General features: G+C 35.5%; 1 protein-coding gene across 2 annotated transcripts in view; it reads left to right on the top strand.

Annotated features, from left to right (window-relative positions):
* AKT3 (AKT serine/threonine kinase 3) overlaps positions 1-15,449 on the top strand; it is a 372,859-nt gene that overhangs the window by 188,439 nt on the left and 168,971 nt on the right. Inside the window, exons 3-4 of one of the 2 annotated variants that reach the window (XM_065894498.1) lie at positions 4,345-4,489; positions 5,986-5,988. In XM_065894498.1, coding sequence (XP_065750570.1) covers positions 4,345-4,489; positions 5,986-5,988 — 148 coding nt within the window. The remainder of the gene's footprint in view (positions 1-4,344; positions 4,490-5,985; positions 5,989-15,449) is intronic. The other variant, XM_065894489.1, reaches the window with a different exon arrangement.

Below are 15,449 nucleotides of genomic sequence, written 5' to 3'. Positions count from 1 at the left end.
ATAAAAAGATCATACACCATAACCAATTGGGATTCATCCCAAGTTCACAAGGATGGTTCAACATACACAAATCAGTCAATGTGGTACACCACATAAAAGCCAAAAACCACATGACCATCTCAATAGATGCAGAAAAAGCATTTGACAAAATTCAACGTGTATTCATGATTAAAACTCTTACAAAAGTAGGTAGAGAGGGAACATATCTCAAGATAATAAAAGTTATTCATGACAGACCTATAGCCAATATAATACTCAGTGGTGAAAATCTGAAAGCTTTCCCGCTAAAATCTGGAGCAAGACAAGGATACCCACTTGCACTTCTTCTATTCAACATAGTATTGGAAGTCCTAAACACGGCAGTCAAACATGAAGAAGAAATAAAAGGTATCCAAACTGGAATGCAAGAGGTCAAATTGTTATTATATGCAGATGATAATATATTATATATATAAAACCCTAAAGACTCCACATAAAAAACTACTAGAAATGATAAACGAACTCAACAAGGTAGCAGGATACAAGATTAACATACAGAAATTGGTTGCATTTCTTTTCACCAATGATGAACTATCAGGGAATATAAAAAAACAATACCTTTAAAAATTGCACCCCCCAAAATAAAATACTTATGAATAAATTTGATCAAGGAGGTGAAAGACTTAGACACTGAGAACTACAAAACATTAATAAGGATTGAAGATAATTCAAAGAAATGGAAAGATATCCCATGCTCTTGGATTGGAAGAATTAATATTGTTAAAATGGCTATACTACTCAAAGCAATCTACAGATTTAATGCAATCCCTATCAAATTACCCATGACATTTTTCACAGAACTAGAACAAATAATCCTAAAATTCATATGGAACCATAAAAGACCCAGAATGACCAAAGCAATCATGAAGAAAAAGAACAAAGCAGGAGGCATAACCCTCCCAGACTTCAGACAATACTACAAAGCTACAGTTATCAAAACAGTGTGGTATTGGCACAAAATCAGACATATGGATCAATGGAACAGTACAGAGAGCCCAGAAATAAACCCACACACCAGTTGTCAATTAATCTTCAACAAAGGGGGCAAGAATATACAACAGGGAAAAGACAATCTCTTCAGCAAGTGGTGTTGTGAAAGTTGGACAGCCGCATATAAATCAATGAAATTAGAACACATCCTGTCACCATACACAAAAATAAACTCAAAATGGCTTAAAGACTTAAACATAAGAAATGACACCATAAAACTCCTAGAAGAGATCATAGGCTAAACATTCTCTGACATAAATCTTAACATTGTTTTCTTAGGTCAGTCTCCTAAGGCAAGAGAAATAAAAACAAAAATAAACAAATGAGACCTAATCAAACTTACAAGCTTTTGCACAGCATAGGAAACGATAAACAAAATGAAAAGACAACTTACAAGAATGGGAGAAAATATTTTCAAATATTGCAACCAACAAGAGCTTAATTTCCAAAATATACAAAGAGCTCATAACAACAACAAAACAAACAGCCTAGTCAAATAATGGGCAGAAGACGTAAATAGAGATTTCTCCAAAGAACAAATATAGATGACCAATAGGCATGTGAAAAGATGCTCAACATTGCTATTGGAGAATGCAAATCAAAACTGCAATGAGGGGCTTCCCTGGTGGCGCAGTGGTTGAGAGTTCGCCTGCCGATGCAGGGGACACAGGTTCGTGCCCCAGTCCGGGAAGATCCCACATGCCGCAGAGCGGCTGGGCCCGTGAGCCATGGCCGCTGAGCCTGCACGTCCGGAGCCTGTGCTCCGCAACGGGAGAGGCCACAACAGTGAGAGGCCCACATACCGCCAAAAAAAAAAAAAACTGCAATGAGGTACCACCTCACACCAGTCAGAATGTCCATCATTAAAAAGTTACAAATAACAGATGCTGGAGAGGGTGTGGAGGAAAGGGAACCCTCCTACATTGTTGATGGGAATGTAAGTTGGTGCAGCCACTGTGGAAAACGGTATGGAGGTATCTCAGAAATCTACAAACAGAATTAGCATATGATCCAGCAATCCCACTCCTGGGCATATATTCATACAAAAGTATAATTCAGGGCTTCCCTGGTGGCACAGTGGTTGAGAGTCCACCTGCTGATGCAGGGGACACAGGTTCATGCCCCGGTCCGGGAAGATCCCACATGCCATGGAGCGGCTACCCATGAGCCATGGATGCTGAGCCTGCATGTCCGGAGCCTGTGCTCCACAACGGGAGAGGCCACAACAGTGAGAGGCTCATGTACCGCCAAAAAAAAAAAAAAAAAGTATAATTCAGAAAGCCATGTGCCCCTATGTTCATAGCAGCTGTATTCACAATAGCTAAGACATAGAAACAACCTAAATACCCATCGACAGATGAATGAATAAAGATGTGGTACATATATACAATGGAATACTACTCAGCCATGGAAAAGAACGAAAAAATGCCATTTGCAGCAACATGGATGCAACTAGAGATTATCATACTAAGTGAAGTAAGTCAGAAAGAGAAAGACAAAATATGATATCGCTTATATGTGGAATCTAAAATATGACACAAATGAACCTATCTATGAAACAAAAACAGAATCTTAGACCTAGAGAACAGACTGGTGGTTGCCAAGGGAGAGGGAGTTGGGGGAGCGATAGAATGGCAGGTTGGGGTTAGCAGATGTAAGCTTTTATATATAGAATGGAGAAACAACAAAGTCCTATATAGCACAGGGAACTATGTTCAATATCCTATCATAAACCGTAAAGGAAAAGAATACATTAAAAAGAAATCATGTATATATATTTAACTGTATTACTTTGCTATATAGCAAAATTAGCATTGTAAATCAACTATAGTTCACTAAAAATATTGATTTAAAAAAGAAGTAGCCCAATGTACTTGTGACTATAGTCAATGCAAAATTTCTTAACAAAAGTTTGACAAATCAAATTCAAAAAATATGCAAGAAAAAGGTGAATGCATTATGACTAAATGGAGTTTATACTAGAATTCGGTTGTATTAACATCTGAAAATCGTTCAACTAATTTCACTGTATTAATAGGATAAAAGAAAACTACATGGTCATTTCAACAGGTGCAGAAGAAGCATTTGAAAAAATTCAACACTCTTTCATAACAAAAACACTCAGCTGGCTAGGAATGGAAGGGAACTTAACTTGATTAAGGGTATCTACAAACTACAGGTTAATAATACTCAAAGGTAAAAGGCTTGATATTTTCTCTCTTAACATGTGGAACAAAGTAAGAATGTCTGGTGTCACCACTTTTAACATTGTACTGATGGTCTGTTCTAGTGCATTATAAGGCAAGAGAAAGAAATGAAAGGGAAACACACTGGAAAGGAAGAAGTAAATTGCTCTTATTTGTAGACAGTATGGTAGTATTTGTAGAAAATTCAGAAAAATAAAAGCTGTTAGAAATAGTAAATGAAATTATTAAGGCTATAGAATCAACATAGGTCAACATAGAAAAAGCAATTGTATTTCTAAATACTAGCAAGAAAAATTAGAAAATGAAAAAAAATTTAAACTTCCATAATAGCATAAAAGAATACTTAGAAATAAATTCAGTTAAAGATTTGCAAGACATTTTCACAGAAAATTACAAAACACTGCATTAGAAAATTGAAGACCTAAATAAATGGAGAGCTATACCATGTTCATGGATTGGAAGACTTAGTTTATTAAGATGGCAATATCCTCCAGATTGGCCTACAGATTTAATGCAATTCTAACAGACTTTGTCTTAAGAAATCTGCAAACTGATTTTATTTATATGGAAATAAATGATCCTTTATCTGATAGCACAAATGTCAAAAAGTAAAAGCTTCATACTACTGCTCCTGAGATTTATTATTTAAGCTACAAACTGTGCCTATCATTTTTTTAAAACAGAAACTTACCTATGATCTGGGAACAGTTTTTGCCTTTGAAAGCTTTTTCTTGGAACATCTGTTGGACCATAATAAAGAAACTGAGTATGTCAGTGATGGACCTACAATGGCTAAACAATACATTTTAAAAGTGTGGCAAAGTTTTGGGGGTTCATATACTTTATAGATAAGATGTGTGCAGAGAATTAAAATTTAACCATACTTTAAAAGGATTTTTAGTCAGTTTTCTTACAATCGTCTTCTCCGTCTCCCCTTCTCCTCCCCCTCCTCATATATACCTCCAAATAAATGCTAGTATATCTTGAAGTAAAGATGGGGCTTATGTATTACTCTGGAATAGACTGTGTTGATTTTATATTTTATAAAAGAGAAATATTTGCATCATTACGATTCTTTATTGATGGGAATTTTTTCTTGTTTTTGTAGGGAAGAATGGACAGAAGCTATCCAGGCTGTAGCAGACAGACTCCAGAGGCAAGAAGAGGAGAGAATGAATTGTAGTCCAACTTCACAAATTGATAATATAGGAGAGGAAGAGATGGATGCTTCTACAACCCATCATAAAAGAAAGGTAGAAAATAACATCTTACTCCCCTCCTCAGCACAACATTTATATGTGTAGAAGAAATACGCTAACAACTGCCATTTGCAAAAACTGTTAGCCAATTATCTTATGATATGCTATTATATTGGTGTGGATGGTTTTTAATCAGGTGAATCTTAAACCTGTCATTGTTTAAAACGAAATAATTGAAACATCACTTTATTTCAGTGTTTCAGCAATTACTGCTGAATGCTGAAAGGGCTGTTAGGAAGTTGTGATTGATGTGCCATCATACTACTTTATAATTTGCCTTTTTCCCTTATTGTTTTTAATACTCTTTTAGAAACTTGGAAATAAAGTGTTTTCCCTAATATGGTCCTTTTCTATTTGGCATTCTGTGTTCTCCTGAAAGCAGAAGGTGAAATGGCTCTGGTATACTTCCTGCTTTGTGCCCCAGCCTCACTAATGTCAGCAGGAAAGCAAACAGTCTTGGAAATTATAGTTTTTTATTTTAGTGGCTGCTTCTGAGCCAATGAGAGAAATAGATTTTTTCTCCCCTCAGTGCTCCAGAATAATAATTGCCAATTTATATATTTATGAGAATTATAAATTATGTTTTTCATTGCTATAGAAAATTGCAAAGCAACTCCCTATGTAAAAAGTGGTATTTTAAGATTAAGGGTAAAAGTATTCAAAATAGATGAACATGCCATTTTTAATGTTAGAATATATTTGTTATAATGGATTTTAAATTAATCTTCAGGTAGGAAAATGCTAATTCTTAAGGTAATGATCCATGTAATTTGGTATTAGCACAGTGATTAAGAACTCTTTGGAGTTACACTGTCTGAGTTCACATCCTCTTTTTCCTATGTGCTAACCATGCGAACTTGCTGAGCTTTACAGTTACAACTTAGATTTAGTTAATCATCCTTTCCTTACCTGAAATTTCTATTCTAATTAGAATAATATTCTATACTTGATCTTCGCCAAATGTCTGAGAACCCTGTATGTCTTCCTTGAAGACTAATCCTCTATTTGTTAGTTGAATTTTATCCCTGTTTTCTTTTGAGTCACCTTAACAACGCTCTGCCCTTGTTCCTCAGGTACTGCAAAGAGAAAAATACAATCTAGCTTTAGCCACCTTCTCAGAGAGAAAGAAGCTTCTTTTGCTCATGTATATGCACATGTACACAATTAATTTGAAATTTGACTATGCTTATAAATTTAAAGTCATATCCTGATTATTGTCACCCTTTGAGTAATAAACTACTTTGTTCAGTAACAAGCTAGACTGCTGTAGAAATTCTTAATAAGAAAGATTAATAGTAAGATGCTGTTTAGGCAGTTAGAGGTTGAAAGTGGGAAGTTTATAACACTCTAACTAGAAATACTGTTACTGATAGACGTAAGAATTTTGGAAATGAATATTTGCAGAAGAACTTTGAATGAAGAGAGACAACCATTTTGAAAGATATAAAAATGGAAAACTATGGAAGATCCTTCTTTTTCTGTTAAGGCAGGTTGTAAATAATTATTAAAGCATAATACGTTTTCCTGTTTTTTTACCAGTGTCAATTATCTTAGAATTTATCACCTTCACTAATTATCACTTACAAAGATTTATTATATGCTTATTTTGTGCTAGGCTCTGAGCAGTACTTTTATATGTGTTATCTCATTTGATCCTCATAGGAATCATATGAGGTAGGTACTGTTATCCCATTTTACAGTTGAGTCCTATGATATTTAAAGAAGTTAAATATCTTATTCAAGCATATAATGACTTTACACACTATGCAACTTCAGTATGCAGTCTACTTTTTTTTGATTCACATATCTTGAGCTTCTATAATCTCTATAATTGTTATAGTCATAACATAAACGAGCTATATTAGAAACAAAATTATACAGATAGGCTCTCTTATATTTGTACTCTGTTTCTCAAAATAGTATGTCAAATTGTTGCATTTACACAGTGCTTGAATATTAGTTAATTTCATTTTATATTAGAGCACTCTTGGAAAAAATCAGAATTTTAATATTATAGAATAGTGGTAGAAAGTGAGGTTTTTGTTGTCCTACTGCTTGAGTTCATGTCCTGGGTCTACAATGTGTGTAATTGTGGGGAAAGTCCCTTAATCTTTCTGTCCTTTAGTCCCTTTATCTATAAAAGGAAGATAACAGTGGTACTTACCTCATAGAGTTGTGAGGATTAAAATATAGTTTGGAATATATGTGAAGTACGTATATACTAAGTGCTCAATGAATATTAGCTATTATTAGCTAGTATTCTACTTTATCTACATAAAGATAATTAAACATTCCCACATTTTTAAACTGGAGTCTCCTAGAATTCTCTTGTTGAAACTAAGCCTCCAAAATGAAAAATTGATAGAAGTATTTTGAATTTGGGGGGTCGGGGTCCATTGTCTTATTTAGCCTATATCTTATTTCCATTGTAATTTTAGAATTTTATTTAATATGAAATAGTATAAAAAGTTTGAAATAACGAAGAGTCCAGAAAAAGAACATTTGTACCACTAACTATGCTATAACAATCGTAATAACTTGGTTCAAAAGGGTGAAATGTTACTATCACTTTCTTAAGATGACTCTAAAACTACAGTTGACACATGAACAACACAGAAGCTTGGTGAGCTGCCCTCTGCACAGTTAAAATTCTGCCTATAAGTTATAGTCGGCCCTCTGTGTCCCAGTTCTCCCTATCTGTGGTTCCTCTGATGCAACATTTCCTCCATATGCACTCTTGTTTTGTATCTGTGGTTCTGCATTTGAGTATTCAACCAACAGTGGATCAAAAAAAATGAGTAGAAAAAAATCCACATGTAAATGGATCCACAGAACTCAAACCCATGTTGTTCAAGAGTCACCTATATATCCTTTATGAATTTCAGTTATAAAAAGAATGTACAAGTTAAGATTACTTTAAATTTTAGATTGTAAACACAAATATTTTCAGATAAGAATATCCTTCTCTGAGAGATATCTTCAGGATGGCGGAGGAGTAAGGCATGTAGCTCACCTTCCTCCCCATGAATACATCAAAAATACATTTACATGAGGAACAGCTCCTACAGAACATGTACTGAACGCTGGGAGAAGACCTCAGACTTCCCAAAAGGCAAGAAACTCCCCACATACCTGGCTGTGTGGCTAACAGGGTCTTGGTGCTCCGGCCAGGTGTCAGGCCTGAGCCTCTGAGGTGGGAGAGCCGAGTTCAGGACACTGGTCCACCAGAGACCTCCCGGCCCCATGTAATATCAAATGGCGAAAGCTCTCTCAGAGATCTCCACCTCAACAGGAAGAGCCAGCTACACTCAACAACCAGCAAGCTACAGTGCTGGACAACCTATGCCAAACAACTAACAAGACAGGAACACAACCCTACCCATTAGTGGGAAGGCTGCCTAAAATCATAATAAAGTCACAGACACCCCAAAACACACCAGCAGATGTGGACATTTCATCCAAAAACAACAGAATACACTTTCTTCTCAAGTGTTCATGGAACATTCTCCAGGATAGATCATATCTTGGTCACAAATCAAGCCTTGGCAAATGCAAGAAAATTGAAATCATATCATGTATCTTTTCTGACCACAATGCTATGAGACTAAATATAAATTACAGGAAAAAAATCTGTGAAAAATACAAATACATGGAGGCTAAACAATACTACTAAATAATCAAGACATCACTGAAGAAATCAAAGAGGAAATCAAAAAATACCTAGAAACAAATGACAAAGAAAACACGAGGACCCAAAACCTATGGGATGCAACAAAAGCAGTTCTAAGAGGGAAGGTTATAGCAATACCTACCTCAAAAAACAAGAAACATCTCAAATAAACAACCTAACCTTACACCTGAAGCAGTTAGAGAAAGAAGAATAAAAACCCCCCAAATTTAGAAGAAGGAAAGAAATCATAAAGATCAGATCAGAAATAAATGAAAAAGAAATGAAGGAAACAATAGCTAAGATAAAAAAAACTAAGAGCTGGTTCTTTGAGAACATAAACAAAATTAATAAACCATTAGCCAGACTCATCGAGAGAAAAAGGGAGAAGACTCAAATCAATAGAATTAGAAATGAAAAAGGAGACATAACAACTGACACAGCAGAAGTACAAAGGATCATGAGGGATGACTACAAGCAACTATATGCCAGTAAAATGGGCAACCTGGAAAAAATGGACAAATTCTTTAAAAGCACAACCTTCTGAGACTAAACCAGGAAGAGGTAGCAAAAATGAACAGACTGATCACAAGCACTGAAATTGAGACTGTGATTTAAAAATCTTCCAACAAACAAAAGCCCAGGACCAGATGGCTTCACAGGCGAATTCTATCAAACATTTAGAGAAGACCTAACACCTGTCCTTCTCAAACTCTTCCAAAATATAGCAGAGGGAGGAACACTCCCAAACTCATTCTATGAGGCCACCATCACCCTGATAGCAAAACCAGACAAAGATGTCACAAGAAAAGGAAACTACAGGCCAATATCACTGATGAACATAGATGCATAAATCCTCAAAAAAATACTAGGAAACAGAATCCAACAGCACATTAAAATGATCATACACCATGATCAAGTGGGGTTTATCCCAGGAATGCAAGGATTTTTCAATTTACACAAATCAATCAATGTGATACACCATATTAACAAATTGAAGGAGAAAAACCATATGATCATCTCGATAAAAGCTTTCACAAGAAAAAGCTTTTGACAAAATTCAAAATTTTGAATTTTTGATAATTGATTAATGATAAAAACTCTCCAGAAAGTAAGCATAGAGGGAACTTACCTCAACATAATAAAGGCCATGTATGCCACAGCCAACTTTGTTCTCACTGGTGAAAAACTGAAACCATTTCCACTAAGATCTGGAACAAGACAAGGTTGCCCCCTCTCACCACTATCATTCAACATAGTTTTGGAAGTTTTAGCCACAGCAATCAGAGAAGAAAAGGAAATAAAAGGAATCCAAATCGGAAAAGAAGAAGTAAAGCTGTCACTGTTTGCATATGACATGATACTATACATAGAGAATCCAGAGATGCTACCAAAAAACTACTAGAGCTAATCAATGAATCTGGTAAAGTAGCAGGATACAAAATTAATGCACAGAAATCTCCTGCATTCCTATACACTAATGATGAAAAATATGAAGGAGAAATTAAGGAAACACTCCCATTTACCACTGCAACAAAAAGAATAAAATACCTAGGAATAAACCTACCTAAGGAGACAAAAGACCTGTATGCAGAAAACTATAAGACACTGATGAAATAAATTAAATACAAACAGATGGAGAGATATACCATGTTCTTGGATTGGAAGAATCAACAATTGTGAAAATGACTATACTACCCAAAGCAATCTACAGATTCAGTGCAATCCCTATCAAACTATGAATGGCATTTTTCACAGAACTCGTACAAAACATTTCACAATTTGTATGAAAACACAAAAGATCCCAGATAGCCAAAACAATCTTGAGAAAGAAACCTGGAGCTGGAGGAATCGGGTTCCCTGACTTCAGACACTACTACAAAGCTACAGTAATCAAGACAGTACGGTACTGGCACAAAAACAGAAATATAGGTCAATGGAACAGGATAGAAAGCCAGAGATAAACCCACACACAAATGGTCACCTTATCTTGATAAAGGATGTAAGAATATACAATGGAGAAAAAACAGCCTCTTCAATAAGTGGTGCTGGAAAAACTGGACAGGTACATGTAAAAGAATGAAATTATAACACTCCCTAATACCTTACACAAAAATGAACTCAAAACGGAGTAAAGACCTAAATGTAAGGCCAGGCACTATCAAACTCTTAGAGGAAAACAGGCAGAACACTCTAAGACATAATGTCACAGCAAGATCTTTTTTGACCTACCTCACCGAGAAATGGAAATAAAAACAAAAATAAAAAGATGGGACCTAATGAAACTTAAAACTTATGCAAAGCAAAGGAAAACATAAACAAGATGAAAAGACAACCCTCAGAATGGGAGAAAATATTTGCAAACGAAGCAGCTGACAAAGGATTAATCTGCAAAATACACAGGCAGCTCATGCAGCTCAATATCGAAACAAACAACCCAATCCAAAAGTGGGCAGAAGACGTAAATAGACATTTCTCCAAAGGAGATATACAGATTGCCAGCAAACACATGAAAGGATTCTCAGTATCACTAATCATTAGGAAATGCAAACCAAAATCACAATGAGGTATCACCTTATGGTAGTCAGAATGGCCATCATCAAAAAATCTACAAACAGTAAATGCTGGAGAGGGTGAGGGTGTGGAGAAAAGGGAACCGTTTTGCACTCCTGGTGGGAATGTAAATTGATAGAGCCAGTATGGTGAACAGTATGGAGGTTCCTTAAAAAACTAAAAATAGAACTACCATTTGACCCAGCAATCCCACTAATGGGCATATACCCTGAGAACACCATAATTCAAAAAGAGTCATGTACCACAATGTTCATTGCAGCTCTATTTACAATAGCCAAGACATGGAAGCAACCTAAGTGTCCATCGACAGATGAATGGATAAAGAAGATGTGACAAATATATACAATGGAATATTACTCAGCCATAAAAAGAAACGAAATTGAGTTATTTGTAGTGAGCTTGTTGGACCTAGAATGTGTCATGCAAGAGTGAAGTAAGACAGAAAGAGAAAACAAATACCATATGCTAACACATGTATATGGAATCTAAAAAAAAAAAATTTAAAAATTGTTCTGTATAACCTAGGGGCAGGACAGGAAGGAATAAAGACACAGACATAGATAATAGGCTTGAGGAAACGGGGAAGAGGAAGGGTAAGCTGGGACGAATGAGAGAGTGGCATGGACATATATATACTACCAAATGTAAAATAGCTAGCTAGTGGGAAGCAGCCGCATAGCACAGGGAGATCAGCTTGGTGCTTTGTGTCCACTTGCAGGGGGCATAGGGCGGGTGGGAGGGAGACACAAGAGGGAAGAGATATGGGGATGTATGGTTATGTAAAGCTGATTCACTTTGTTATATAGCAGAAACTAACACACCATTGTAAAGCAATTATACTCCAATAAAGATGTTTTTAAAAAATGAATATCCTTCTCATAATTTACAGAATATATTTTCTTCTTTGTTCACTTTTTGACAAATGGGTACTAGGATGAAGAAAATACCTACTGATTATGGTAGCTATGCTGAGAATTGTCTTAACTGCTCTCTGATCAGACAGATGTGGTAGAGTATTGCCATAGTGTCTGCTCTGCAGCGTGAAACTCTTGGAGAGGGAAGAATACTGGTGGTGGAGAGAAGAGGCAACGGCCTTGCAACCAGATTCCAGTGCTAATCTTTGTTTAAATTAAAGATGATTTTTCAAAGGAATTTGATTAGAGCAGTGGTCCCCAACCCCCCCTCATCCACACACACCCCCGCCCCCGCCAGGCCGCACCAGCAGGAGGTGCGCAGCAGGTGAGCAAGCGAAGCTTCATGTGTCGCTCCCCATCGCTCCCCATCTCTTGCATTACTGCCTCAACCATCCCTCCCACCCTCAGTCCGTGTTAAAATTGTCTTCCACGAAAACAATTACACAAAAATGAAGGTTGGGGTCTGCTGGACTAGAGGACGCAGGAATGCTTAATCTTGGTCTGCCAAGCTGCCATTATCTATACCCTGTCATCTATGTGAAGCGGCACAGCATAAAAGGATTAACAGTCAAATGGGAATAAAAATTCTGCTTAGTTTTCAAGTAACCAATGTCGGCCTCTCTGGGAGCAACTATTTATCATCTCATGACTTACGTAAGAAGTATAATCAGTACCTCCTATATTCCCATTATGTCTGATTCCAGTTCTTGGAATTTTCTTACTTACTGCCTGACTACCATAACTGATAACAATGGGTAGCATACAGAGGAGAGGAATAAAAGAACAGACCTGCTGAAATCAAGTGATCTCTCACTTCCTACTCAGAGGGAGGAGCAGCATAATCTGTGTTGTAGAAGTTGACTGATAAGATTAGAGCTTCCCCTTCCTTGGGCAAAAGCACTAGAGGAAGCAGGCAGAGAGGTGAACTTCTTGAAAGCCTCCTTTCACTCCATGGGCCTTATTTGGTTTATCTCTTACATTGTAAATATATGTGGAATTAATCTTTTTTGTCCAAATATGCTAAAACCATTGTATTTTTTTCTTTGTATTCCTCTTCAATTATATATAAATATTTGTAACCTAATTTGGGGGCTAGGCAATCTTTTTCTTACATTCTAGTGTGTGTGATTTGAATATACTTATTAAGCACTTTTTGTATATGCACATGCATCTCTTAACCTAAAACAGCCACATTGATATGTTAGAGATTATGTAAAAGAAAAAGTATAACTCTGTAAAATATTTCCCTAATAAATTCTTACGTTTGGGTTTTAGAGGGTTAATTTTTCTGGAGAGTGTCTTATGCTCTTAAAAAAATTTTTTTTTATTGAAATATTGTTGATTTACAATATTGCACTAGTTTCAGCTCATATTTTTAAACTTTTTTTATTGAAGTGTAGCTGATATATGGTATTGTGTTAGTTGATTTACAATTTGTGTTGGTTTCCCCTTTGGTAACCATAGATTGTTTTCTATGTCTGTGAGTCTGTTTCTGTTTTGGAAATAATTCATTTGTACTTTTTAAAAAGTTTCCACATATAAGTGATATAATATTTGTATCTATCTGACTTACCTTCACTTAGTATGATAATCTCTAGGTCCATCCATGTTGTTGCAAATGGCATTATTTCGTTCTTTTTTCATGGCTGAGTAATATTCCATTGTGGTGTGTGTGTGTGTGTGTGTGTGTGTGTGTGTGTGTGTGTGTATCATATCTTTATCCATTCATGTGTTGATGGACACTTAGTTTGCTTCTATATCTTGGCTACTGTAAATAGTATGTTATGCTCTTATTTTTAATTAAAATCTTATTGTATCTTTTCCCTTAACACCATCCAAAAGAGGAAAATAGTTTACATTTCATTTGTAAAGACTAGATAATCACCATGTATACCGCACTGAAGATGAACATTTGGTATCAAAGATAATTTTTAAATTTTCCAAAGTTTTATCAAAATAGATATGATAAATGGTTCTGATTTTATCATATAGTAATATAAATTTTATATAGTAATGTAAATTTTTATTAGTAATATGTTTCCATGTAAATTCCTCTTTTTTTTTTAAGATTGACATACTGACAGAAGCTATGAAATTTAGCGTTAAGTCTGTCATCCTTTTTTAAAACCTCCTTGTCTCTAAGAATTACAATCCTTAAAGAATATAGTACTATTTCATTATTATATATTGCTTTTCATTTGAAAATGTCATAAAGCAATTTACAGCTTATTTTTTAATTTTTATCCCCAGAATTCATTTTCAGTTTATATGATATTTAGTAATGGGACACAGCAAGTATCATTTTCCAGTGTTTTTAGATATAAAATTAGGTGATTACTGTTCAAATGAAGTTGTGAGCAATAAAAATAACATTATGGCTTATTTATGAGAATAATGTCTCTCAGTTCTTCACTGCTGTGAAGTAAAGTTCCCAAGTTTAATATCTTAAAACAATGACAGTATATAATTTCTTCTGATTTTGTGGTTTGCCTGGGCAATTCTGCTGGTCTCAGTTGGACTTTTCAAGCAGCTGCATTCAGCTGGCACATGGACTGGGCTGGAAAATCCATGAAAGCCGTTCTCCCATGTCTGGATTTTTGGTTCTCCTCCAGTAAGCTCTCTCTTCATATGATGTCTCATATTCCAGGGCCTCTCCATATGGCCTTTCTCTTCAGCAGATAGCCTGGACTTCCTTACAGCATGAGAGCTGACTTTTAAGAATGAAACTTTTCCAAGAGGGAGAAAGCATACGCTCCCAGACTTAAAGGCTAAGTTCGGAACTGGCACTCTATCACTTTGATGGTATTTTGTGTTTAAAGCTGGACACAAAGCCAGCCCAGGGAGAGGGAAAGTTGACTCCACTTCTTCATGGTAGGAATGGCATGTACATACAGGGAGTCGGGGCTGGAGGAATTAGTGTCTGCCATTTTTGGAGACTACCTAGCACAAAGAGCTTTGTGGTAATATAGTATTACTTGATTTTTAAAAACTTGTTAATGAAAATGAAATTACTTAGTATTACCCACTGTTTGTTCAAATAACACTGGTTCTGTTAACTCTATTCTGTATATTTAGAGTGACATCTTTGGGTTTTAGTTGAATTAATAAATATACTTGGTTATTTTCCCTATCTCTTGCTACTTTTCTTTGAATTAGAGATGCTACTGAATGATTAAGACAGTGTAACTTGACATTTGGAAAAATTATCAAGATTATAGATAGCAAATATTATTGAAAAGGAGTGAAGGCATTCATTTCTAAAATTTTTAGAATTTTTACATGTATCTACAGACATATTCACCAGTGAACCATCTGGTCCTAGTTTTCTTGTTGAAAGGTTTTTTACCACAAATTCAATTTCCTTGATAGATATAGGATGTTCAAGTTACCCATTTCTTCTTGAGTAACCTTTGAATTTGAACCTTTCAAGGAATTTGTTCACTTCATATAAGTTGTTGATTTTATGAACATAAAGTTGTTTATAATACTCCCTTGGGATCTTTTCAGTATCTGTAGAAACTGTAATGATGTTACCTCTCTCATTCCTGATATTGGTTATTTGCATCCTCTTGCTTTCTTTTCCTGAATAATCTGGCTAGAGATGTATCAATTTTATTGATTTTCTCAAAGAACAAGCTTTTGGTTACATCAGTTTTTCATTCTTCTTATTTTTTTTTCATCTTTTTAAATTGGCGTATAGTTGATTTACAATGTTGTGTTAGTTTCTGCTGTAAAGCAGAGTCAGTTATGCATATACATATATCCACTCTTTTTTAGATTCTCTTCCCACATAGGTCAT

This window comes from Phocoena phocoena, chromosome 1 (genome assembly GCF_963924675.1).
Source record: "Phocoena phocoena chromosome 1, mPhoPho1.1, whole genome shotgun sequence".
Classification (NCBI taxonomy): Eukaryota; Metazoa; Chordata; class Mammalia; order Artiodactyla; family Phocoenidae; genus Phocoena; species Phocoena phocoena.
Note: the sequence above shows the minus strand (reverse complement) of the source record. Positions and strands in the feature narration are given on the sequence as shown.